Raw genomic sequence first — 27,895 nt, 5'->3', positions numbered from 1 at the left:
GAAAAGCTAGACAAATTTCTGATGCGATTTTTCGCTAGAGTGAGGAAAGCAGGCGGCAGTCTGTACACAAAGTCAGTGGATGGCATCATGGACTATTGAGAACAATTTTGGACTCCTATTTAAAGTTTGTGTTGGACTGTTAAGCACCAGTGGAACACCAAAATGTAAATCCCTTTTCTGTTTATAATTTAATAAAATATCAAATGACAAGGATCTATTTTAGCCGTTATATAAAACAAATAATGAATGTTTTTCCATTCTTTCAATGGAACAAATATTTAATTTGGTGAAAGCTGGAACGTACCATTCAGCGAGTACATTCCATCTTTCACATCATGAAATAGTCGTATCATTGAACTCATAAACATTTATTATTTGTATATTAAAGGTTGGGCAGTTAGGCAATTCAATGGCTGACCAACATCACGATGCAGAGCCACCACTGGGATGTCAAACCTTCCAGCCTACCACATACATGCTAATTATTGTCCCTGCTATAACGTCACGCTGGAATTATCACAACAAAATGAGAGCATTTTTAAAAATTGAATGCAACGCCACAAGATGAATAGTCGAGGATAATATGACATGATAGGTGTCTTTCTATTGTCATACTATGTCTGTATATAGTCATATTGCACATCCCTAATCCATAGAGCAGGTAGCTCAGTGTTTAAGGAGCTGGGCTGGCACTATATAAACATGGGTTTGAATCCCACTAATGCTACTCGCCTGTGTCTTTGGACAAGACACTTAATGTCCAAAATCATTGTCCACTCTGCTGTAATGGGTACCAGCCTTGGCTGGGGAAGTAACCTGCGTTGGACTGGCATCCTGTCCAGGGGGAGTTGCAGGCTTTCATCCTCTTCATGCTGTGGAATCCAGCGATAAGCACAACACCTAATCCCAGATATCAAGAAGAGTTCACCTGCCTGGAATTACAGGATATGCACTGTATGTTACAACTCCGGGGAGAGACGTTTCCTTACTTTTGCAGAATAGTGATGAGGACTCAGTTGCTTCCCACACATCCAGGCAATATTTGTTTGGGAAACTCTGTTACTGGGCCTGTTGCTGTAAATTAGTACATTAGTAATAATAAATAGCCATTAATTTGTTAATTTTTCTGGGTATGCATTGTAAAAAAAATATGTGCAAAACACCCCCTCTGCCTTCCCTACCAAGACATCATGAGTTTTCAATAAAGAAGACTTTGCCCAACCCTATTCATGATCCCAAAGTGCCACCGTAAAGGTTTTGAAATTATACTCCAATAAACTGAATTTGGTGGTACCAAGCTGTGTCAACTATGATTTATTTTTTTTTTTTAGGTTTTTTTTTGGGGGGGGGGGATGCTCAGAGGGTCATAATTAATGAAAATGTGATTTTACAAGCATTGGGATGGCTTTGTGGTATATAAGGTTAAGCCTCAGTTCACCAGGTACAAGCTGAGCTTCTTCTGCTGCTCCTCACTGGTTATCTGTCACATCACCTCTGTGCTTTTGATAGTGAGGGAGACACAGGCGGGTCGGGATTATAGACATTTATTGAATCATGCCGTGACTCCTCTTTAGAAGCAAACATCAGTCTGCTTATTTCTTCCTCCCAACAGAAGGATTTGTCTCCATATGGCAGACACATGGAGATAGGTGGTGCGGTAGAATTGATAAGCAAATTACATTAGCTGTTACCCTTGGCTTGTTCTTGCTTGCTGGCGAGCGCCCATATACTAATGGCATTGCTGTTATAAGTCACTGTCTTTAATGGAATGTATAATAAATGTTACTGTGCTGTTTTGCACCTGTCTTAACGTAACCCTGAGAATGTATTTGTTATTTAATTTTGTTTTAGCACTCTGGGGTCAGTCTGAACTGGGAGCGAAGAGCTGGATGTACTTGTTACTGATAGCACGACTTTGTTTTCGTAGCCACTAACGACTGGGAGTGAAGCATGCTGGGATCATTCTGAACTGGGAGTGAAGAACTGCTTTTATTATATCTTTGAAATAACTTTCAGATGCCTGTTGATTAAAGAAATTATGTGCGCCAGGGAGGTTGAGTTGGCCACTCACCCTCCCTTCGCGGACACACTAGAAAAGAGGGAGTAGAACCATGCTTCAACAGAGTCTGCTGCGGGTTAACGTACGAACGCCCAGCCGGTTGACAGGCGCACTCTGCTGAAGGTGTTGGCTCTCCACCTTAAAGGCGTCACGGTAAGAGAAAAATGCGCTGCAACCACTTGTGTTTGATGTAACTGCTTTTGTGGGGAATAAATATACGCCTTTTTATTCTAGCAAAATGCAGTCTGTGTGATCATTTCTGTGTGCCGATCTGACCGAACCTTGTGTTTCAAAACATGGAATCCCAAGTGAGATGAAGGTGGCTCTGCAATCATCTTTGTCCAGACCCATAATGAATTTAATAATAACCGATACAACACATTTCCCTCATATCTTTTGAAATGTGTTTTGTGTTACATTCCCCCTCAAACATGAGTAATAAAGTGCAGAACACTTATTACTACACAATCTTTGGAGGGTGTTTAGTGACTGAAAACCAACTAGGCTCTAAAAGTGGTACTGGAGATAAAAAAAAAAACAAGCTATTACTGCTAAATGATAGCAGCCGTATTTTTATTTTAGTAGCCTTGACCCAAACCAAACAATTAATAAATGTGGTGTAACATCCTTAGTAGGGGAACTAAAAATCAAGAGTATAGCAGATTCTCTGCTTGTCTTTGCAAAATGGAATATATTAGTTTCACTTCTCATGAAAATGTTTTTGATGTCTTTTTGTAATGGCTTACTGATTGTATGTTCTCTGCCTCTAGAGGCTGGTGGTGAAGCCGGATCAGCTGATAAAGAGGCGAGGGAAGCTGGGTCTGGTAGGTGTCAACCTGGACCTGAACAGTGTCAGAGAGTGGCTGAAGCCCCGCCTCATGAAAGAGATGACGGTATGTCATCCACACCATGTTTTGCATCTGTCACCTGGTTTGAAATTATCCAGTAATGTTATCTTATTAACATTAGTTTTTGTTTTTTTTTTGTTTGTTTTTTTTTGCCTGATGTATATTTTGTTAAATAGCCACGGGAATTTCTGTTTATCTTCGTCTGTCTGCTGGTAGTAATCCAGTTCAGTCAACTGAAGCTCCTGCTTTTGGTGGAAAACCGTCTCTCTCCAGCCACCGTAATGGCAGCATCTGTCACTGTGGCGCCGACAGGTTGCTTTGCCTCATAAAGCAAGAACTCTCTCTGACGGCTCATAAAGCTTTGAAGAAGACTGCTGGTGTGTGGACATATCACCTCTCTTGATGGTCCACTCTAGATGAAACTGTCAGCAGCTCCTCCAGACAGTAAATAAGAATGAATGAAGCTACAGCTGTGTTATAGAAAGACAAATTCAGCGTGTTGTTTCATCGTGAAGAATTTTTTAATTTGTTTTGCAGGATCTAGGATTTAGCCCATATGTTTTGGACCCGTCACTTTTTGTTTTCACGTTTCTGGATGGCTGGATCTCATTTGTCACCTCCAATTAAATCCCCCTCCTCTTTGGTTAGGAAGTTCATAAAATACTGCATTGCCCTCTTACATGAAGGACTTTGTAGTTTTTTGTAACCATGATTAGAAGGACATGGCAGCCCTTTGAGGTTTGTAGACTCCTTACACCTGGACCTGGTTCCCACTAGTGCACCCCTTAAATAACCATGTAAATCTATACATTTTTACCCGCCATCCATACATTGGAGGCCTTCTGTGGTGGTGTTTGTTTGTTTTGTGCACACAAATGTAGCATCTTGTGACCATTCAAAAACAAAAAAGTCGACAATGCTAAATGTCAATTAAGATCAACCGTTTGGTATGCAGGTCATATATTTATATTTTGGACATTAAATAATAGTCTTTTTAAAGGTGAGCATAACATCTATAAAAAAATTATACCTTCATGCCCCCCCCCCCAACACACACACACACACACGGCCTCAAAAACTCATGAGTTTTCTAATGTATGAATATTAGGCTATTACAGGTAATAATGTATTGATTAGTTCCTTAATCATCATTATTGTAACTAATACGGGCCTTGTGTTTAAGTTGTACTTTATCCACCTAACCCCCATGCCATCACACACACACACTCACAGAAATTTGGTTGGAAAGAAACGTAAAAGCAATTTTGTGTATTTGTTGGTGGTGTGTGGGGAGGGTGCAGGGGGAGAAACCAGCCTTTTTAAAATTGTTAGACTACAGCCAGAACAGAACCATAATTGTTTGTTAAATTGAAACCATTTTTAATCACTTGTCAGTCAAATGCTACCAACTGCAATACACAAGATCTGGGTGGTCTGGGTTCCTGTAATGAGAAAGCTTTGTAGCTGGCCTAAGATGACTTTAGATTTAATTTGTGTTCTGAGCTCCAAGTCAGTGACCTGCTACCAAAGATGTCTAATTGTTGGCTTAGGTCACTGGTCAGTGCCAAAGCCTAACAACCACGCAGTAAGACAGGAAGCACTAGGCTCCTAAAAGACTTGGACCTTTGTTCTACTGTAAAGATTTCAAACACCTCTGTTTGGTGACCACACCCTCGTTTCCCCTTAGTTGCAGCAGATAGGTGGTTACTTTTGAGTGGTGGATGGATTGGTTGTCTTCCTGGGCGGTTTCCATCCAGGACCCAGGTCAGTTCTGTGGTGTGGCGCAACCTGGCACTAGAACATGCACACAGACTTGAGTTGAATTAAAAATGTACAAGGACCCTGAATAATAAAGTGTTTTTTGACCGAACCTTCACTTCAGTGATTTGTACAGTAGTGGTGCACAGTTTATACCCACCATAAAAATCTAGGCTATGTCGCTGCCATCCCCTTCTTTTAATTTTCACTCATTAAAATGACAGCTACCCCCCTTTGTTCTTTTGTGTTTTCTCCGGCTGGCTGCTCTCAGCCAGTCCCTGGACACTTCATGCCTGTTGGCCTTCAGCAACAGAACAGTGACGACGTCATCAAATGAGCTGAGATGGTTACTGGAGGCTTTGCAATACCTGACATTTCCCTTTTCTGTCTCCTGAACCGTGTCTTACCCTTTTATTAAATGTGAGTTCTCCTTTCTGGAGTTCTAGTCATATATCCTGTGTCTTATTAAGTAGACTTGTTTATGTATCATTCTGTAGACCTTCTCTGTGCATCTGATAATAAATGCAATAGCTGGTACATTAACATTAATCCAGAGCTGCTGTTCTTTGATTTTTATTTTTGGTCTTCTCAGCTCGTTTGTAACATGATTTGTTGACATTCCTCAGGTGGGAAAGGCCAAAGGCATTCTCAAGAACTTCCTCATCGAGCCGTTTGTCCCACATAAACAGGTAATCGGGTAAATCTTTTAAGGCACACTTTGCGACTGTAAGCTGTCTGCTTATTTACCACTTTGTTTCTGCGTGTTCTGTTGTTATTTTGTCCAGGAAGAGGAGTTCTACGTGTGCGTCTACGCCACCCGGGAGGGCAACTACTTGCTGTTTCACCATGAGGGAGGGGTGGATGTAGGTGATGTGGATGCCAAGGCAAATAAGCTGCTCATTGGAGTTGATGAAAAGATCACTGAAGACTCTGTGAAGAAAGCGCTGCTGACTCATGTGGCGAATGACAGGAAAGCGTGAGTTGAAGGGAAAAGTAGAGTGTTGGGCATGTACAGTAATCGTAGAAGTATTTTTACACTGGCGTGTATAAATGTCAGCTAAGTAAAAGGGTTTGTTTGCTTGTGGTAGGTTTTATATTGTACCTTGGGCAGATTTACACAGCCAAAAATATGCAAAAAAAAATCAGTTTATAATGGAGATGTTTTTTTCCTGACTATCTTTATTTTTCTGAAAGCTGCTAAAATCATGCCAAAACCTTTTTATTAGAACGACGTAAATGTAATGAAATGCTGTTTGATTATTTATTTCAAATAGCCAGTAGAGTTTGCTCAAACCAATGTAGCAAAGTGAAAGTGATTTTTTTTTTTTCTCTTCTCCCCAGTCGTGACCCATGTTTGACTCGTGCACAGTAAATGTGGGAGGCGCTTGAACAGATGGGCGAAAGGGTTCCATTAGATAAATGATACACTCCCTCCTTTGCGTCGCCTTTCATCAATCACCCCACCCCTCCCCATCCCCGGCGTCTCCGCCACTTTCATAGCACATCCATTTATTTTGATGGGTGCGCCACATCGGCTCGCCCTGCTCCGACCCCTCCTGTCTCGTCTTCTGCGTCGTGTTTTGTGACTGCATATTCTGTCCAAACTCACTGTCTTGGCTGACATTGCAGAAGACGTCCCAGAAATCACTCTGCCAACCCCCGCAGTGAAAACAGGAGGGGGTTGTGGCCACTTTAGCGCCCTCTCATCAGAATCAGACATGAGGAGCTGAGTCACTCTGGGTTTATGTCACTGTTTTGTTCCACTGACTGACTGGAGTTGGAATAAAAGCTCCCAAAGGTTTCGATCTGCCTGCACAACTGACAGACAGGAATAGAAATACTGCCTCCCTCCTCCTATAACCCCCAACCCTCTCTCCTGTCGAGGGGGAAGAAAATTAGATTTTCCTTCTCTGTAACAACGCTGTGTGTACTCTAGCTAATTTACAGGTGACCGTTTCGTGACCAGGTCTGTCTGAATAATCATTCAATGAGATGGCCTGGCATTTGTCTTGGTTTTAATTATATGAAAGGAGCCACGGTGTCAAAGTTGATGCATTTTTTTTCCGTGTCCTTCCATTTCTCATGTAAGCCTTTATTTAAGATACTTTTGCATAGGCCCTATTGAGGAATGTAGTTCATCTTGATAGATGGTGGCCAAGTGGCTAGTGCACTTGCTTCTGCACCAGAAGGTACCTGGTTCAAGACCACCCATGTCTACGTTTCATATAATGTGGAGCTGCATTAGGAAGGGCGTCTGGCATAAAACCTGTGTCCATAAACCACAATGTTATGAGCTCAACATCTGACTGTAACTGTCTGTTACATAATATAACTAAGGTAAAGCCTTGGAGCGAACATCAAAGTAGGTTGATGCAAATATATCGTGTCGATTGTATGTGAAACACCATATTTCAAAATTGCTTGCGTATGTGAAGGTCTTGATATGAAGGTACTATAAACTTTAATGGTACATACATATTAAAGGTATTCATGAAAATATCATTGCTAAGAAGAATATCCACTACAGAAACTTCTGTATTCTCAAGATGTTTATGTTGCTCAGTAAAATGGTTCTGGGGAGCATTAGCATGGCTAAAACCCTTCAGTTTCTGGGAGGCTTTCTGCCTTGCTCAATGTTCATTATTATCTCCCTTTCTGGCTCCACAAATTTCTGACTTCCTCCACTTTGCTATAAAAAAGGCCAAAAAAGCTACAAAACAAGTGAAAATACTTTGTCTATTTACCAAGTTAAAAGATGTATCATATTTTGTGATATTTCTCTCGCACATTAGACAGTGACCAGGGAAAATAGTTTAAGCTGTTGAAAATTTCTCTGCAGAGTTCTGGCCAGTTTCATTGTTGGACTCTTCATCCTCTATGAAGACCTCTTCTTCACCTACTTGGAAATCAACCCATTGGGTAGGTTTTGAATACTCACTCATCACCTTCAACCGCTTAGTCCAATTAAGGGTCGCAGAGGACTGGAGCCTATCCCAGCAGTCATAGAGCGCAAGGCGGGGTACACCTTGGACAGGACGCCAGTCTGTCGCAGGGCCACATATACACAAACATACACAGTCACACCCACATGCACATCTACGGACAATTTAAAGTGTCCAGTCCACCTAACCTGCAATGTCTTTGGATGTGGGAGGAAACCGGAGCACCCGGAGAGAACCCACGCAAACATGGGGAGAACATGCAAACGCCACACAGAAAGGCCACAGGTGGGAGTCGAATCCATGACCACTAACTACTAAGCCACCGCGCCGCCAAATTTTGAATAAAGCAGTCCAAATTTCTTATTAATTACTGCAAGGGCATTTGTGACGTGTATTATCTAATATAAATTATATTTTTAAAGGTAGATCGATTCCTAAGAGAGACAAAACTGAGGAATGTCTCTTGCATTGTGAGGGAGCGTCAGCTTTGACATGTTTGTCCATGTAACCTGTTTCTCTGTGTATGATCCAGTATGCAAGGTGCCTGAGTGTTAAGGACCTCAGTGGTTGGAGAAGACCAAGGGGACACTCGGCTTTCACCTAGCTGCGACAGATAGATGGTTATTTTAGAGATGTAGGTATGGGCCGGTTGTCTGCCTGGGTGGTTGCCATCCAGGACTCGATGCGCTTCCATGGTGTGGTGTACAACTATAAATACTTGGGAACGCTGATCGATAGCAAGTTTAACTTTAATGACAATGCAGACCTGCTGTATAAGAAGGGGCAGCAGCATCTGTTTTGTCTTCGTAAGTTGTCATATTTTCAAGTGGACAGGACAATAATGACCCTATTTTATAAATCTTGTATTGAATTGGTTTTAACTTTTTCAATGATGTGCTGGTACGGAAATCTCAGCATTAAAGCAAGGAAGCCACTTCACAACATTGTAGAATTGTGCAGCAAGCTTTTGGGGGCCCAGTAGACCTCACTGTCTGACTTGTTTTCCAGACAGGTGAGGAGGAAGGCTCAGAGAATGTCATCTGATCTGGCCCACCCTCTCCATGGTGAATTTTGTTATTTGCCATCTGGAGCGAGGCTTAGGTTTCCTACAGTGAGGAGTAATAGATGTAAGCATTCCTTTGTACCTGTGGCTATCTCTGTTCTTAATGCTGACCGGAGGAGAGAAGCAGATACATAGGGTTGATGGCAAATCGTGTTCGGTAACTCGGTTCCTTTTCCATCGATCCAGGTCTGTACTGTGTCCCTCTTGTGTACTGAATGTTTGGTGTGTACAGCTCATTGCTCCTTTGGAGACATTGAATAAATAAAGTGAAAGTGAAAGTATACGTTAAAAGCATGGTACCAGCACATGCTCCCAGACTTGACTCTAATATGTGGTCACAATTAGAGCTGCAACAATTAATCGGTTATTAAATTAATCACCAGCTAGTTTGGTCATCTATTAATCATTTTTGAGTCTTTTAATGTCTAAATTCTTTGATTGCAGTGTCTTAAATATGAATATTTTCTGGTAGCTTGACTGTTCTCTGACAATAAACTGAATATCTTTGGGTTGTGGATAAATTGATATTTGATGATGTCTTCTTGGGCTTTGTCAAACCATTTTGACATTTTATGGACCAAACAACAAATGAATTTTGATAATTATGATGGACAGTAATCAACAGATTAATTGATAATGAAAATAATTTAGTTGCAGCCCTATGAAATGTATTTTCATTTTATTTTCTGTCTGCAAAGCTGTGTGTAAGATTTTATTCCATATGTATCTTCTTCTTCTCCTCCTGCCACCAAAGGATGAATCAGAAATTAAAAAATGGACTAATGAAATGATTGATTGATGAAATAAATATTTCATAGCTACAACCCCAAGTCACATTTTGTTTATTCATATTGGTTCAAAAATAACAGACAGCAGCTTTTCATTATTTTTAAAGTTTTTAGCCTAAAACCTTTCTACAGTACGCCAGTGTAACTGGGGAATTGTTGTAATTGGAGAAGTGGAGACCTTGAGACTCGGGCAGGGGCTTTGTGACCGAGGGTTGTACATTTGATCCCCTGACCAGACCGATAAATCTGGGTGAAAGAATAAAACAATCTTTACTGGTTCCATCCACATTACCAACAATACGGTGTCCTCAAGCAAGACCCCTAATGCAGTGGTGCTGCTCAGTGGTCAAACTGTGGCTGTACTGGATTTCTTTGCAGCGTGGACTTGTGTGAAGAGAGTCTGCTCATCAAACTACTCCAAATAAATAATGATTAAACATGAATAAATGTTCTGAAATTGAAAAAGGGGCATCCAACTATAACTGGATGGCATCATTTTGTTATGAATCTAAGACACAGAAGAAGTTGATTCTGCCATATTTTTGATGCAGTGGGAGGAAGTGGTTGAATAATTGATGTGTGTGCGCTGTTTGATGAAGGCGGCGTGTGTTTCTAATGAAGTATTATGGGCACCACTACACGGCCCCTGGCAGCTGGTAATGTGGATGTGACCGCAGATGCAAAGACTCGCTCTCTCTGCTTTGATATCTTCCACCTCCTCCACATCTTGACATGTCTTCCACCTCCTGCAGGTTGTGGAAAGAGGACTGTGCTCTGACACAATCTAATGATCTCCAATTCAGCTCAATTTCTCAAATATGTCTATCTGCTGCAGCCAGGTGGGTGTACCCTAAGCCTTCTCCAGCTGCTGGGGTCCTGAGAGCTGAGGGATCTGGATGATGCCCAGGTAAACGTGGCACATGTCCAGAATACTGTGGATGAATCTTCGTCAGTCATCTAAGTAGGCGCTCATTTGATTTAAAAACTTATAGCAGTGATACTCCAGGATCCTCCCAAGAGACTTGTCTGCCTGGGTGGTTGCCATCCAGAACTCAGGGTAGTTCTCTCCCATGCTCCCAGACCTGACTTAACTTGGGTCTGACCATCTTGCTGTCTTTTTCTCTGCCTCATCTTCTCAGTGGCTACAAAAGATGGAGTTTATGTTCTCGACATGGCGGCCAAGATCGATGCCACAGCTGACTATATCTGCAAGGCCAAATGGGGCGACGTGGAGTTCCCGCCACCCTTCGGCAGGGAGGCATATCCTGAGGTGAGGGAGGACTCGATAAACCAAAGAGCGTGTCAGAGTTCAGGTTTGCTGTGTCAGAAAGCTGGAGTTGTCCCTCAGTGAGGGGAAAAAACTGTATGATGGCAAAACTGAACAAAACCGTTAATCTTGAAGATTCTGAGGTACAAATTAATCAAGACATGCACAAGATAAAGAAGAATTTTAAAGACAAAATTTCTTCTACCTCTGTTTCATGTGATACCTTTCTGCAAGACCTACTCTATATTCTAAACATTTGTCACTAATTGTCACTTCTCAAAGACTTGTGTGAGCTTTAAGTTGGGGAAAAAAACTGTTTAAGGGCCTTTAGCTTCTATTGGCTGTGAGTTTGTGCCACACTCTTTTTTTTCTAGCTGTCTTTATGTAATAAAATACCCAACCTGAGTCAGTATTGATAGATTCTTGCATAAATGTCATCTTGGCAGTGATACATTGAAAGAGAAAATAAAATGTCACATCAAGAGAAGGAAAAGGGCTTTGCTGTACGTTGATGTGAATGCAATACTTTTTTGGAGGTGGGGAGAAGTACTGGAGGAGACCTTTTGAAACAGGCTGTTTACCAGACGGGCTGGTCTAATTGGACTGTCGTGAGGTTAGACTAGAGATGACGAACAGCAGGCGCCTTTGATTGAGGCGTGTTTCTTCTTCTTTCTTCCTTTTTCCCCTGTGAGCTCCCAGCTGTGGCTCCAGTTATCAGAAACATCCATGGTGCATCCACAATCAGTTTAAATATTTTTCACCAATTTAAAGGGGGGAAAAAAAGGTGCAAGTTATAAGCTTTTGACATGCAAATATTCTAATTACTAACATGGAAGCAAATTGGAAAAATAATTGTACTTTTGCTGGTTTATGCTGGACTACTTCTGCAGCAGTTTATTTCCCCTCATCACTGTATTTTTGTAGGAGGCCTATATTGCCGACTTGGATGCCAAGAGTGGTGCCAGCCTCAAACTTACCCTGCTAAACCCCCGGGGCAGAATCTGGACCATGGTGGCAGGAGGAGGTGCATCAGTGGTGTACAGGTGCTTTTCTAGCAAGATCAAACTTCTTAAAACCAGAGTGCTTTCCTCTGCCAAGACTAGGGACGGGTATTGATAAGATTTTATTGATATTGATACCATTATCGATTCCGCTTATTGAGCCGATTCCTTATCGATTCCTCTTGTGAATTTCCTGTGTACTAAAAGTAGGCTTTACAGGTTTTCTATGTTGACAACATTTTTATTGAGGCTTAAAGTAAATAAATGTGAAATTGGTGACTGGATCCCCTAACTCTGGACATAATAAACTCTACATGGTGGATCCTTGATCTCTGGAAATAAATGGGAATAAACAAAATCTGTAGTTTTTGTCAAAAGTATTTCCTTTCAGACATTACTGGCATGAATGTCTTTCCAAACATCTGAGCTGAGCTCTTGCAGCTGACTGCGCTGCACGTCAGGATGTAATTCATAAAGAATGCAGGACGTCTCATTTTGGGAGGAAAAAAAAACATTTTAGTCTATTGTAGTTTATTGTCTGTATTATAGTGTTTGGAAAGACGTGTCATTTTATTTAAAGCGGTGATTCACTTTGAAGTTTTTAATTCCGACCAGACTCTGTCTCGGCAGCGAGTCGCGCAGCGTTTGGAGCTGTGCCAACGGAACGGAGGACAATTCACGTTTCTTGACTGCAACAAGACAAGAGTCCCAGTTAGTGACTTTAATCCACACAAAAGTGACTCACAATTAACACATTTTAATGGCTTTGAGAGGGGTTAAGAAGCAGACTTGCCGCCTCTGAAGAGCAGCGACTCAAAGAACCAACAAGCCAGCAGATCGAAGCATTGCTTCACTGGTTCATGCTTCAAACTGGAGTCGCGCTACAGAAACGGTTGATTACAGAGCCGCTGCAGGGTCTGTAATCAACGTACAGAAATGATCATTTTCCCGACAAACACCCTCAAAAACAACGGCCGCTCTGAAGGACTGATAAGGGAATCGTTAAGCAAAAAGACTATTGATGTCGGTGGATCAAATAATTTTTAACAATACCTGAAACGAATCAGTTCTCAATACCCAACCATAGCCAAGACTAAAAATATATCATGTGCTCATGAAAATTAATCTTTTTATATATCCTGGCCCTGCTCATTTATTTAGGTCTTCCCACAACATTTACTGGATTCTGTACCAAACCAGAAAAAGACATGTTTCATAGATGTCTGGGCATTAATTTTTATGTAACATAACGTGAAATGTAACCACCTTAGATGGGATAAGAAGATGCCACCACCTGATCATTTGAAATGCTCCAGTTTGACATGTCTTCTGGCTCCTTGAGTGAAATAGTATTGATTATATTAGATATAACTGGGTTTGGCATTTGGAGAGAGTATCTGTAAGCGTGCTGCAGCAGTGAGACTGATGGTGCTCAGCTGCTTGTTAAATTCTATTCAAGGATGCTTCCATTTAATGGGAGTCTGGAGGAACGATGGCGTCTCTTTCTCTGCCGTCTGTCAGGGCGTAAAGCGGTACACGGGCAGATCAGCAACATCTAATTATTCCCTCTGTGCACACTTCAGTTAGGTCTGTTTACATTTTATTCAGAACTGGGGGAAAAGGTGCAGTTTGGAAAGTAGTACACCAGTTTGTGATTATGAAGGTTTTCTTTAGTCTTCATTACAAGTGCTGGTGTGTTTTCTTTTATTCTGAGTGGGTAACTGGTGTAAACATTCTATAGTGACACAATCTGTGACCTGGGAGGGGTCGACGAGCTGGCCAATTACGGGGAGTACTCAGGAGCACCGAGCGAGCAGCAGACGTACGACTATGCCAAGACCATCTTGTCTCTGATGACCAGAGAGAAACATCATAATGGTAATAAATGTTTTTGGCTTGCAGTGAAAATAGTCATTTTAAAGGCGACAAAAGGTCTTTTTCTTTGACTTTTTTTTTTTGTTGTTGTTTGTGTGTCCAGGGAAGGTTTTGATCATCGGGGGAAGTATTGCAAACTTCACAAATGTTGCAGCAACATTTAAGGTATTGCATAACTTCTTTATGTAGCAGCCTCACTATTATTGTTCTGTTACTGTTGAGGAAAGATGTCTAGAAATTGCTGGATTTCCAGATATAGAGTATATAGTTTTTATTCTGGTGTCCAGGACCGAATGGTCCCCCATAAAAATCAGTCCACCCTGGCTTCACTACGCATGTGTCATTTCGGAGCTCAGCAGCAACTCACTGATTATCACCTCATTTATGCTTCAAACTGCACTCCAGTCATCATCTGTCTCAGCGACAGTTATCTGAAGCCTTTGTACAACAATCATTTCCTCATAAATTCAGCATTATTTCATTATAAAAGACAGCGCTTCCGTCATTTCACAGCGTCAATAACGACTCGCCAATTATTGCCTCTTTTTTGCTTAAAACTGCCTTGTTTCTGCTTAAAACTGGCTTTAGAATGATTTAAGAGGTTTTACTTTGTCATCTGATGGTTAATAATCACATTATTCCCTTTGATTGCTTTGGGTGTAGAGTCAGGCTCAGATGAGCTGCTGTGGTCCCAAATGACACATGTAGTGAAGGCAGGGTGGACCAATTTTTAGTGTGGGACCATTGTTATGCCAGTATCATGTTTGACTTTTACAGATCATATTAAAGAAAACGCCAATTAAATTGTCACGTCAGTTACTGCTTTCAGTGGTCCTGCTGTGATCTAGCCATCCCAGTGACTTCATATGTTCAATAGGATGAAGAAATAATTGACAAACCATAATTCTCTAGAACGGCAACATCACTGAAAGCAGTAATGGACATGATGGGTTCATGGGATTGTCCGTATGTGGACACATTAACTGTGGATAACCCTGATTTTACGTATGCAGTCCATGCCAACTGTGGTTAACGGTTTCTTCATTGTGGCCCATCAGTACTCAGATATGCTATGTGGCTGTAACAATGTCTACAATAAATACTGGAGATTCTCCACATCCACTCTTTTAAAATAAATGTCATCTTGCTAGGGAATCGTAAGAGCTATCAGAGACTACCAGGAGCCTCTGAAAGAACATGAGGTCTCCATTTTTGTCCGCCGCGGAGGCCCCAACTACCAGGAAGGTCTTAGAGTAATGGGAGAAGTTGGTAAGTACTTATAATATGTTGCACATTTTTGCCTTGGCACCAGTCTCAACTATGAAAGTATTTTTCTTGCATGAGATTAACAGTCATCACACATCACGCTTAATTTGTTCCTCCTGCTTTCCCCAGGGAAGACCACTGGGATTCCCATTCACGTTTTCGGCACAGAAACTCACATGACTGCCATTGTTGGCATGGCACTGGGACACCGACCAATCCCCAATGAGCCTCCTGTTGCTGCCCACACTGCCAACTTCCTCCTCAACACCAGCAGCAGCTCGTTGGTACGACACCGACTGGCCTTACTCAGACAAATCAGCTGTTATGATGTCATGCTGCTTCACTGTGCAGAGAACTATCATCTTTACCTCCATCATTAGTGTGGTGTAGTTTAGTGACAAACCCCAGCTTCAGCTGTTAAGAGCCTGTTCACACTGTGACATGAAGTGGCCGATGTAGCAGATTCTCAAAAATCTTTGGGAAACGCTGGAGAAGGCTTGCTCCACGGGTCAAATTTCCTGCCTTCAATGCAAGTCGACGTAGCTGAGTGGAGCGCGCCGTGGAGCTCATTGGCGACTCAACATTTGTGAAGTAGTCTGTATAAACTCGACGCAACTCTACAATTGCGTCAGTTGCTACTGGTGCGTCCTTGAGGGCTCTGGATCCCTTGGACATGAGAAATGCAGCTTAATGTCTCGTCGTCTTAGTGAGGCAGGCCATGAAGATGCGTGATCAGACCCCAGTGGCTCTTTGTGTAGAGAATAACACAGAGCATTGTGTGGTGCTTTTACTCAAATAGTCAAGCGTCCGCAGTCACTCAGTATGACGGCCTGGAGGCATCCATTAAAAATGTGCAGTGTGTAGGCTTTCAGCAAAGTGCATGCGCACGCCAGCATGTGCACTTACTGACACAGCTGTTTGCAAGTGCAACACTGTAGAAGTAAATGTTGGCAAAATCCTGTGTGAGATTGTACTATAATGTTATATTATACAACAGAAACAATACGATTAGAGTGTTTTATCGCCACCAAGACAAAGTTAAAAAAAAAAAAAAATCCACATTCTGTTCCCAAATCTAGTACTGACTTGTGTTAATATTTCACATTGTTAGTGTAAAAAAAGAGCGTCCACTTTCAGAGGGCACAGTTCAACGTCAGATGACTGAGTAGGTTTAGTATTATCATCTTTAACTTTGTTACATCATAAGGAGGGTTACTATTAAAGACAGAAATCCAGTTGTCACAAACATGTTGGTGATGTTTGAAGGCTTGTTCTTGAATGTTTTAAAATGAAAATGTTTTTTGCCTCTTGGCAAAAATAAAAATAATTTTAAAATGTTTTGACGACATACAGTGGCTTGCTAAAGTATTCAGTCCCTTGGTATTTCATGCATTTTAATTTGTTTATGGCTGTATCTTCATGTGAAGTCATCTTTGTGGAGCGTGCACCTCCTCATCTATACTTTCACTGTCATATCCCAAAGCTGTTACCAGTGTAAGGAATCAACAGAGCCGGTGTGCAGGTTCATGCAGAGTCAGTGTGGGTCAGGTTTCAATGCAGAAAAATGACAATGATTCTTTCTCATTTGTCTGTAATTTGCAGACACCTGCATCCAGCAGAACTGCTTCTTTCTCTGAAAACCGAGTGAGAGCTGACTGCTCACCAGCTAAGAAAGCCAAAGCGGGCTCTCCTATAGGTGACAACACACACACACACACCCACCACAGCTTTGGAAAATGCTGTACTGTGAAATGTGAATACTGTGGCTTTTGAACATTCACCATACAACAGGCCTCTTTTGCTTAGTACCATAAATCAAATCCTATTATCATGTATTGTAGAGCCCTCTTTGGACAGAAGATGGTATTTTACTTTAGTGTTATATATATATATATATATATATATATATATATATATAATCATCACCAGGCAGAGGTGGTGGTTAATGTGCTTGGTTTCAGTGCAGAAGGTTCCCAGTTCAAATCCCACCCCTGCCACATTTCTCCATGTAATGTGGAGTTGCATCAGGAAGGGCATCCGGCGTAAAACTTGTGCCAATTCATCATGTAGATCCACCTTGAGTTTGCTGTGGCGATCCCAAGTGCAAACAAGGGAGCAGCTGAAGGGTCTTACTTTTCTCAGAATAATGGGCTGATGTATTCCAATCCACACCTGTGACATGCGCAGGGTTTTGTGTGTATGTTTTTTTTTTTTTCCTGTTTGCTTGGCTTTCTTTGACATTCTGCAGAATGCCAAGCATCTCTTCTGTTCACATGTATCTGTCATGTTTGTGCAGAGAACAGACTGAAATAGCTTTATAGTTTCTTGGTTCTACATGGTTTAACTTTATTGTATAGATTACACATACTTAAACATATTCTATCGCTCTTAGTGACATCAATATCTTCTGTATCTGTGACATCCTTAATTTCCTTGTAGCTAAGGCAACAACCCTGTTCAGCAAACACACAAAATCCATCGTGTGGGGCATGCAGACGCGAGCAGTGCAGGGCATGCTGGACTTTGACTATGTCTGCTCCAGAGATGAGCCATCAGTTGCAGCCATGGTTTATCCATTTACGTGAGTCTCCTTTTTGTTATTCCACTATGGTTTGACGTGATTATTTGCTATCGGCGTGTTATAGGATCTGTGGGCTTCTTTTACAACTGCTTTTCTCCATGGCTGCCTTCCCAGTGGAGACCACAAGCAGAAGTTCTACTGGGGCCATAAGGAGATCCTGATCCCTGTGTATAAGAACATGGGCGATGCTATGAAGAAACACCCAGACGTGGACGTGCTCATCAGCTTCGCCTCTTTGCGATCTGCCTTTGATAGCACTATGGAGACCATGCAGTATCCACAAGTAAATACCCCACATATATAACTGCAAAGTATTTAACAGGGCAAAAGGGGAAAAAATGGTTGTAAAGTTGAGTCTCTGTTCAACCATTTTCAGATTCACACCATTGCCATAATTGCTGAGGGAATCCCTGAAGCCCACACCAGGAAGCTTATCAAGGCAGCAGATGAGAAGGGAGTCACAATCATTGGACCAGCTACTGTTAGTCTTCATTTCTCAAGTGAATGCACATCATTTTAGTCTGTATTACTGTACGACTAAAAGAGGGGAAACTTTTTTTGTACCTTTTTGTTTTATTGTCCAGGTTGGTGGAATCAAACCAGGCTGTTTTAAGATCGGAAACACAGGCGGTATGTTGGATAACATTCTTGCCTCGAAGCTCTATCGTCCAGGAAGTGTGGCGTACGTGTCCCGTTCTGGGGGCATGTCCAATGAACTTAACAACATCATCTCACGTACCACTGATGGTGTTTTTGAGGGTGTGGCGATAGGCGGAGACAGGTATGTAGGTTTTTTTTGTCTGTTGAGCATTTTTTATTATTGATTTCATTGTCAATTCTTTTTAACAGATATCCAGGATCTGTGTTTACTGACCATGTACTTCGCTACCAAGACACTCCCGGTGTAAAAATGATTGTCGTACTAGGAGAGGTGAGAAATGAACCTAACCACATGAGTGCCTACAAGTTTAAACATTAAGGCCCTGATTTATTGAGATCACATATAACAAGTGCTAAATTGCATGGGCTTTACAGACGTGTGCACATTGGGTAGCAGAATGTTTTGCCAATGATTTACCAAGAATAATTATGCACATGACAGTGGGGGCGTAACATGATGTAGACAGCAGTATGTAAATGAGGATTTTGGATGTGTTACTGACTGTAAGCACAAAATGAAATTCAACCAGTCACTTGCAGCTCTGCACCTTGTGCTCTGTTGCGCACAAACTCTGCCACATAACTGAGCGTGTTCACGCACTGGTTTAAAAAAAAAACAAAAAAAAACCCCTGCTATTTCAGACATTTTATTATTGTTCCTTCAACTATATTTAGCCAAACTGGCAAATAATTATGCTGATTTCTGCTAGTGAAACACACAGAGGACTTCTCTGTGTGCTTTATTCACATCAGCTGTGATCATCCATCACAGACTCTGAGATGTCTGTGTGTGTTTGTGTTTGTGTTACACAGAAAATGTGACACGCAGTGAGGCCAAAATTATTTAATTGGAATTTGATTTTGGGTTTCTTTTGTGCCATGAGCCACAAAACTACATTTTGGAACCAGTTTATATTAAATTTATTGCAACCTTCACAGGAAAGTGGCTTTAAATACCTAACAAAATGTCCTTTTTGCTCAGCGCAGAAAATAATAGATCTATGGTCCACCTGTTACATGTGGAGATATTTATTCTTAATGAAATAAGCACAATATAAACCATTAACTCTAAATATGTCCCCCAATGTTTACAATGATTTTTACTTGCATACATATGTATGTTCATATGAAACAGCAGTCTGTCAAGCTCAATAAGTTAACAAGGTTTCAACCACACAATATAAAGACACAGTCAGAGCCCATTAATTTTCCATTTGATATCAATAAATCTTTGCGTATACGTACTAAATCAAGCTCTTTGCATGTTCCTATCCCATAATTTTTGACACTCTGGTAAACATACCCCAAATTCCTGGTACTATGGAGTTTGTGAGTTCTACTCAGGCAAACCTTTAGTAAATCAGGCCCTAAATTTCTTTCTACTTGACCTGCATATGCTTCTGTCTGTCCCATACAGATTGGAGGCACAGAGGAATACAAGATCTGCCAGGCTATTAAACAGGGCAGGATCACAAAACCGGTGGTGTGTTGGTGTATTGGCACCTGTGCCACCATGTTCTCATCAGAGGTAAGACAGGGAGTAGGGACAGTGTAATTACCTAGTTATTCTATTTTTGAATAATGCTGTATGTTTTTGTCCATCAGGTCCAGTTCGGCCATGCTGGTGCTTGTGCCAACCAGGCCTCCGAGACAGCAGTGGCTAAGAACAAAGCTTTGAAGGAAGGTGGCGCTTTTGTACCCAAGAGCTTTGATGAACTGGGAGATATAATCAAGTAAGTGCACATCGCCCTGTTAACTATGATAACTCAAACTTTTGCTGCTTTTGTGATAGTCATCACTTTCATCTTGTAATCGTGGTGGCTCCTCTGTTTATGCAGATCTGTGTACGATGATCTTGTTTCCAAAGGAGTTATCCAACCAGCCGAGGAAGTGCCTCCTCCCACTGTACCAATGGATTACTCCTGGGCACGAGTGAGTAAACCAATAAGGTGCATGGGAACTAATTCACAAGTCTTTAACTATACTTCCTGTAATTATCAGAACAGACTTCTTTGCTTCGTTGCTGGCATTAAAAACAAGAAACATCCTGGCCATCTTAATGTTGGAGCCCAATATAAACAGTGATTCACTGTGTGTTACTGGCAACAAATTCCAAAAGCAATATTTACTTTTATTTTATAAAGGTGCTGGGCATCATACCCAACTTACACACAAGTACTGTGAGTGCTACTTAGAGAGGATGAATACACGTCAGGGATGTGTTGGAGCTATACATCCTTTACATTAATGAGGGAGGAAGCAGAATTAACACAAGAAATAATTAACTTTTGTCTCAAAAGTCCAAGAACCAAAGGCCATTCAAAACTAAAGAAGTAATGAATGAGTAGAAGACGTCAGTGAGAAATGTGACATCATCCACCTTTTAGACCCTGTTCAGAGTGGGTTTGGCAACGCAGCTCGAGTCAGAATTGGGTTAAATATTCCTTCAAAAAAAGAGCTGTTTTTATTTTTATCTAAATGGTAAATGGACTGCATTTATATAGCGCTTTTCCATCTGCATCAGATGCTCAAAGCGCTTTACAAATAATGCCTCACATTCACCCCGATGCGAGGGTGCTGTCATACAAGGCCCTCACTACACACCGGGAACAATTAGGGGATTAAGGACCTTTCCCAAGGGCCCTTAGTGATTTTCCAGTCAGCCTGGGATTTGAACCGAGGATCTTCTGGTCTCAAGGCCAACGCTTTAACCACTAGACCGTTACCTCCCCTAAATGGCATTATTTGGGTTTAAAGCAGATTCTTGTTTGAAAAACAGGTCTGAATGCTGTCTGACTAGAAAGGAATTGGGATTGAATGTGACTCATCCCAGATTGCCACCCCCAGTCTGAACAGGGTCTAAGAGAGGCCTCTATCACATGCCCTAAAACGCTGTCATCCAGAGAAGATGTCCACACAGATCACCAGGAGTTCGCCCAAACCATGTTTTGATAAACATCACAATGTACAGCAGGGGTGCCGAAGTTCGGTCCTCGAGATCTACCTTCCTGACACTCTTAGTTGTCTCCCTGTTCCAACACACCTGAATCCAATGAAAGGCTCATTAAAAGTCTGCCAACGAGTCTTTCATTGGATTCAGGTGTGTTGGAACAGGGAGACAACTAAGAGTGTCAGGAAGGTAGATCTCGAGGACCGAACTTGGGCACCCCGATGTACAGTATGGTACTTTAAATAATTGTGGGTTCACCTGGGACAGTTGGCACAAACATACAGTAAGATTGCTGTTGTTTTTCTCCATTTCTGGTGATTCTGCAGGAGTTGGGTATGATCCGCAAACCGGCCTCGTTCATGACCAGTATCTGTGATGAAAGGGGTCAAGAGCTCATCTATGCGGGCATGCCTATCACTGAAGTCTTTAAGTCTGAAATAGGCTTAGGAGGAACTCTGGGACTGCTCTGGTTCCAGAGGAGGTTGGTGCCTTTAACTTACATTTTGACAATAGCTTCTTTGGAAATATTCAAAGTATAAAAATATCATATGTTACTTTTCTTCTTGGGATGCAGGTTACCCAGGTACGCCTGCCAGTTCATTGAGATGTGTCTGATGGTGACTGCAGACCATGGTCCTGCAGTTTCTGGAGCCCACAACACCATTGTCTGTGCCCGAGCAGGCAAAGATCTAATCTCCAGCCTCACTTCTGGCCTTCTCACCATTGTATGTCACTGCTCAGGCATAATAGATACACTTGGGGACTTGTCAGATCATTTAAGAACCTCTATAATTGTAATTTGTCTTCAGGGTGACCGCTTTGGAGGTGCTCTCGACGCTGCAGCAAAACAGTTCAGCAAGGCATTTGACAGCGGCATGCTACCCATGGAATTTGTCAACAAAATGAAGAAAGATGGCAAGCTAATCATGGGTATCGGACACAGAGTCAAGTCGGTGAATACCATGCTTCTTGGTTTGTATTTGCTTTAGTCAACAGTAGAATGTCCTCAAACTTACCAGGCACCCATAATGTAGATAGAAACTACCTGTATAGAATACAGGGAACCGTCAAATGAACAGTTTTAGAAAGGTGTATCTTGTTGGACAAACTGGGACTGAATAGTGAATGAAGATTTCAATTAAAATGTAATCAACTGTGTGTTGGCAGATTAATAATCCAGACATGAGAGTCCAAATCTTGAAGGATTTTGTGAAGCAGCATTTCCCTTCATCCCAACTGTTGGACTATGCTCTCGATGTTGAGAAAATCACAACATCCAAAGTAAGAAGTTCATATAATTTGTAAGAATTTTTCTCCTGAAGTGAAGGTGATTATGGGAGGCTCTGATTTTTGCCCTCACAAGCAAGAAGATCAACGCATGAGCCCGTCTGCCTGCATTCTTGTGTCTCTGTGTTACACCAGAGTATGTGCACAGGTTGACAAGCAGGTTACCAGGCAGAAGTAATGCTCTAAGTGGCATTTACCATTTTAGCTAGCAATGCCACATTGTCCAATTAGTATAAACTGTTCTGAAAAAACATTGAGATAGTTAACAGCCTGTTTCAACATAATGCTGGGTAATATAAATACAATCACTTTATTGTGCAGCTAGTAGGCCATGCTAGCTAGCTACTGTGGGCCAGTAGTTAGCATGTAGTTGGCTCTGAAAGCAGTCTTTTGAGCACATTTGTGAACAAATAATGTTTGCTGCTCATATATTTTAGGCTTCATCAGGCTGTTTTCATAGTTGCTTTGATTAAATATATTAATCTTGCAGTTGTGATGTAACCTTTGTGTGTAATTAACGAGATCTTATTCCACTTTCATGACACACTGATGACTGACTGACTGATATGCACGTCCTTGGGCTCTCTTGTTCAGTCTGGCCTCTGAAATTAGATGTTGTTTTAGACAAATCAGCATCATATCTAGAGTTTAACCCGCTTTTGTTTCTTTTATCTGAGGGACATCAACAGACTGATCTGTTGGGTCTGAGGCTAAATTGGAGCTTCCTGTTCTTTTTATGTAGCTTATTATAAAGGCCCTGTCACACCTTGACGATTTAGTCAGTGTACGCCAACCATATTAAAAACGTTGGCATAAGTCCAATAAGTTAAGGGTAAGTTTTTTTTTTTTTTTTTTTTTTTTTTAAAGAGCAAGTTAACACACATTGAAACTCTGACATACATCCTGATAAGCTGAGCTCCTCAAAAAATTTTGGACATGCTGAAAACTCAACAAGTGCCAGCATGTGACTCGTATGTCCTGCACATGCTGGACATAAGTTGTAGGTAAGTTATGTAATTGTTGGCAGACCTTTCTTGTAATTTACTCATCCGTCCATTAATGCTGGTCACTGATTGGCTGAAAGCTGCGGTCCATATGCAGAACGACTTTCATTCGCACACAGAGTATCTGACCTCTTCATTTTAGTCCAATTCACCATCACAGATGGACACGAATCCACATAAAGCTCCTGATTTTTGAAAATGACCTCGGAAATCCTTTAATTCGTGGCTGGAAATGTAGTGTTTTAAAGCAAGTCCCTCATGTTGGTGCTGCGCTCTGATCACACAGAAGCGCTGTGATTATTTAAAGTTTTAAAGCGTGATCACCACGCCGACAGATCACAGCACGTCATTCAGATCACACCTGATTGCAGTCGACTGGCATTTTAAGAGTTTAAATCACCCCAGCATTTCATTATTCAGGTCTGTGATGACCTGATCAGCAGATGATCAGGAATCAGCCGGTGCTTTAAAAGTTTGGAGTCACAGCCCTCCATTCATTCACGGCAATGTTTCCCACAGCCAGTCCACTCATCAGCATTCTGTACACAATGAAAATGGTCCACCAAGATAAAAAAATAAAATAATGTTTTATTACTCTGGTTTGGATGCGCACCACATGGTGCAGTACTGACCAGAACCACTGGGTTGAAACGGGACTGTCAGCAGACTCTGGTTAATCATCAGGGTGTGACAGCTGCATTAATTTATTTTTAGACGTACGCCAGCATGCGCCAGAGTTTTTAATACGACCGGCATACGCAGGTTAAATTGTCAAGGTGTGACAGGGCCTGAACTTTCTTTTTACTTGATTTAATGAAATACCCTTGAATTATCTGAACTTAACATAATGCTAAAATACCCTCAGCCATATGAGCATGTAATCAATGAAAAACTGTGTAGAAAGGATGTGACATTTTGACCCCTTAGAATAGGTCAAGTTTAGCCATCTTTGAACTTATACAAAGTCTGGGTCCCAAAAAATGTTCTCTGTGAATTTGAAGACCCTGGCAGTAACAGGACTGGAGTTATGCTGAGCACAGACAGACGGACACAAAGGCTTCGCAATACCAGATATTGCATATTTTAGCCTCGGGTAAAAATGGTCCAGAATGTTGGTGCAAGACCTTTAACTGGATTGAATATTTGTGACCATAATACTTATGTTGCTCTACTTTCTCCCAGTTAATTTTAAAGCAAAGTTTAAAGGGCTTCTGCTAATTTTTCAGTGCTTCTATCTTACTATCTTACTTCAGCCCTACAACATCATTCAAAACAAATAAATACGCTGTTAGTCATCTGTTAAATTCTCATCAAATTGTGAACCAGCACTCCTCAAATAATCATACACTTTGACCAGCTTCATTACTCAAAGAAATAAATCTAATGAGATCAATTAAATAGCTGTTTGGATGCAACTTTGTATTTATTGTCAACTACAGGTATCTATAAAATACAGATCAGTCTTAAATGATGCAGTCATATTTTCCATTGTCGGTTTTGTTTTATTAGAAACCAAACTTGATCCTGAATGTGGACGGCTTCATTGGTGTGGCCTTCGTGGACTTGCTCAGGACCTGCGGTGGATTTACCAGGTGACCAAAAATACTGCGCATCTTTATAACATGTCTACAGCTTCCATGTTTTTCTTAGTGTACACGTCTTGTATATGAGAATATCTTCAATGTTTTTTTTTGCAACTTTTCTATAAAAAAATTGTTACAATGAAGCTACTGAGTGTTCTAGCAAATTTATGTAGCGCCTTTCAAGAACAGAAGTTAGAACGTGCTTCACAAGTTAAAAACAGACTAATTTAGGAATTAAAATACAACAGAAAAAAATGACAAATTAAAATCAAGCCTATACAGACTTCTACTCAACTTTGACTTCCAATAAAATAAAACTGCAATAAAATGAAAAGCATGAGTATGAATAGGACACCGGGCAGTAGTTTAACAAGCAATTAACATAAAAATTGGCATACTGAAATTAATCTCTTCATACATTTTATGATTGCTTACAAGTATATTGCTCATGTTATTAAAAGTCTACAGGAAATAGGGAAAAAAGTAATGAATAAAACTCAATTTGGGCCACATTTAACCTGGAGTTTGAACTTATGTTTTTTGAGATGTTTTGTACCGCTTGCAAGTCAGCAGTTAAAAGGTAGATAGTTGGTGTTACTTCATTACTATTTTGGGCTTATGAGTTGTGATTGAGAAGTTTTGAGCCTGATCCAGGAAAAAGTAGGGCGTGGTTCTCCATCTGCTGCATTCTGAGAAACCAGCATTTCTCAATATTACAACCTCACACATTCTTGAGAAATGTTGGTTTCTCACAATACAATAGCTGGAGAACCATGTCCTATATTTTCTATGTCAGACTCAAAACTCCTCAATCGTCCATCATAGTGATAATTTTTAACTCCTAGGATGGCTGCCCTATTTACTGTCATGGATTAAATTCTTTAATAAAAAAAAAAGGAATTTCTTGCAATCATTTAAGGTGAGTAGACAGCACTCAGGGACTTGATAGTTCAGAAGTAATCCTTGAAGATAGAATGTGTAAATATGGTTTGAAGTTGGATTTCTATATTGTATCTATGTCGCAGAGTGTTTACAATTGCTAATCAATATATATTTGATGTGTTCACACATTATTGAGATGACTATAAATTAAAAGTGGCTGTATATACTCCTCACTCACATCAGTTTTGGAATGTAGATGCAACTTGTGCATTAGTGTGCTTCCACTGAGTGCAAATATCTCTTACTGCATCATAAACATCTCAGGGATGAAGCTGATGAGTTTGTGGAAATCGGAGCTCTGAATGGCATCTTTGTCTTGGGACGCAGCATGGGATTCATTGGTGAGTCTTGACATTCTTTCCTGTGTCTCAACTTTTCCTGGTTCCCCACTTCATTCCTCACTCTGAGGAGTTCCAGAGGATTTTGAGTTTGTGAGTACTATTGGCTTTCCAGTCATTTTTGCAGAATCCAATGCTTTTCTCGGCTGCTGCTGTTTACTTGGGGTCACCACTATGTCTTAATTTGGCAGATGTTTTACACCGGATACCCTTTCTTAGAATAGTCATGGACAGAGTAACCTGGCTGCCAAATCCACATTCAAGCAGAAACTATCTATTCTAAGATGCCATCATGAAATAAAAACTAAAGCCATCTGTAATATTAAAATAAAAGATGCATTTACTGTAACCCCCAGTCTTTACAGATTACACGCACAGTACCAAGACATGTTCCTAGATTTGACCTAGCCTGTTAACCCTTGTGGGTCCAGAAACCTAAAGAAACATTGATGTGGATGCACTGGTGTGTCAAAGGAACCTTCAGGGTTAAATCCAGGACCTATTTGCTGTGATGCAACCTATGCAGATGTCTTGACAAATTGCTTCCATTGGCACAAATTTCTCCATGATTTTTTTTTTTTAATCATCATAGGAATTAAAAAAAAAAAAATCTCTCTCACATATCCTTGACAGATGTCTTTTTTTTTTCTCAGTAACTAAGTAGTAATTTGTAAATTTAGAAACTTCCTGACATTCAACAAATACCTCAAGAATTCGATTAAGGTCATCTGTTGAGATGGGGGGGGGGGGGGGGTTGAGATCCAACCCAAAGACTCCCTTCAGTGCATACCACAATTTAAAAATATCTCCTCATTTGAGTTTTCTCGCCCATATTACTGTGACAGATCCTGCAGTTATTGAATTACAGTGCACAGCGTGGCTCTTCTAATGTAAGAATGAGTTTGTCTTCCCAGTCAGTCAAGAGAAATACTACAATGTGTGTACAGTTTGAATAAGGATCAATGTTTTAACATCTAAGTAATTTTTCTTCATACATTTTAAGATGTAAAAGCTACGTCTCTATTTTTCCGGACTGTATGTCGCAACTTGCACAGGAGTATTGGTCCCATTTGTCCAAAAATGCATCATGAAGAAGCAAGAAGTTATATAATCATTAGTCTGTAAGTCTCATGTATTGTTTTAAACATGATACTGCCACTTCATGCAACAAGAAGCAAAATAAATTTAATCTGTGCATTATTCATTTAAAGTGCAAACGCTGCATTAGCAAGCAGAAGGTAACAGGTTAATCAGTGTTACTGTACAAGGCTCAGAACTCAAAACTGCTTCTTGTCACCACTGAACAGAGGAAAACAATATGGTCCTAAACCTGCACGTTTACATTTCTTGAATTAAACAAACTTTATAACATGACGATACAGTTTTAAAACATAAAGTCAGTCTTACCTTAGCTGAGCCATCCTCCTCGTTGCAGTTCCAGCTGTCCCACAAAGTGCAGACAAGTGGAGTGTCAAGTAGTATGAAGGCTATTCCATCTCTTAATTAAAGAGTGCGGTCTTTAAGTTTGAGAGTGTGGTTGATTAATTTCACTCATTCTCTAAGACCCACCTCATCCTAATTCAGTTCTTGTTTAACAGTTGTACACATCCATCTTAATGGTACATTTCTGCAACCTTCTGCTCTGTGGATTGGACAGTACCTCATTTAGATCCATATGCAGGA

General features: G+C 40.9%; 1 protein-coding gene across 1 annotated transcript in view; it reads left to right on the top strand.

The window, feature by feature from the left end:
• LOC117528790 (ATP-citrate synthase) overlaps positions 1-27,895 on the top strand; it is a 38,026-nt gene that overhangs the window by 8,733 nt on the left and 1,398 nt on the right. Inside the window, exons 3-27 of the mRNA XM_034191415.1 lie at positions 2,830-2,952; positions 5,292-5,354; positions 5,451-5,641; positions 7,505-7,584; positions 10,598-10,728; positions 11,650-11,768; positions 13,468-13,604; positions 13,705-13,766; positions 14,753-14,870; positions 14,997-15,151; positions 16,470-16,563; positions 17,307-17,448; positions 17,563-17,731; positions 17,825-17,929; positions 18,033-18,229; positions 18,298-18,379; positions 19,526-19,636; positions 19,714-19,841; positions 19,947-20,040; positions 21,385-21,539; positions 21,633-21,783; positions 21,868-22,011; positions 22,226-22,339; positions 24,859-24,941; positions 26,139-26,215. Coding sequence (XP_034047306.1) covers positions 2,830-2,952; positions 5,292-5,354; positions 5,451-5,641; positions 7,505-7,584; positions 10,598-10,728; positions 11,650-11,768; positions 13,468-13,604; positions 13,705-13,766; positions 14,753-14,870; positions 14,997-15,151; positions 16,470-16,563; positions 17,307-17,448; positions 17,563-17,731; positions 17,825-17,929; positions 18,033-18,229; positions 18,298-18,379; positions 19,526-19,636; positions 19,714-19,841; positions 19,947-20,040; positions 21,385-21,539; positions 21,633-21,783; positions 21,868-22,011; positions 22,226-22,339; positions 24,859-24,941; positions 26,139-26,215 — 3,025 coding nt within the window. The remainder of the gene's footprint in view (positions 1-2,829; positions 2,953-5,291; positions 5,355-5,450; positions 5,642-7,504; positions 7,585-10,597; positions 10,729-11,649; positions 11,769-13,467; positions 13,605-13,704; positions 13,767-14,752; positions 14,871-14,996; positions 15,152-16,469; positions 16,564-17,306; positions 17,449-17,562; positions 17,732-17,824; positions 17,930-18,032; positions 18,230-18,297; positions 18,380-19,525; positions 19,637-19,713; positions 19,842-19,946; positions 20,041-21,384; positions 21,540-21,632; positions 21,784-21,867; positions 22,012-22,225; positions 22,340-24,858; positions 24,942-26,138; positions 26,216-27,895) is intronic.

The sequence above is a fragment of the Thalassophryne amazonica genome, chromosome 16 (genome assembly GCF_902500255.1).
Source record: "Thalassophryne amazonica chromosome 16, fThaAma1.1, whole genome shotgun sequence".
Taxonomy (NCBI): Eukaryota; Metazoa; Chordata; class Actinopteri; order Batrachoidiformes; family Batrachoididae; genus Thalassophryne; species Thalassophryne amazonica.
This window is presented reverse-complemented; position numbering and strand designations above follow the sequence as displayed.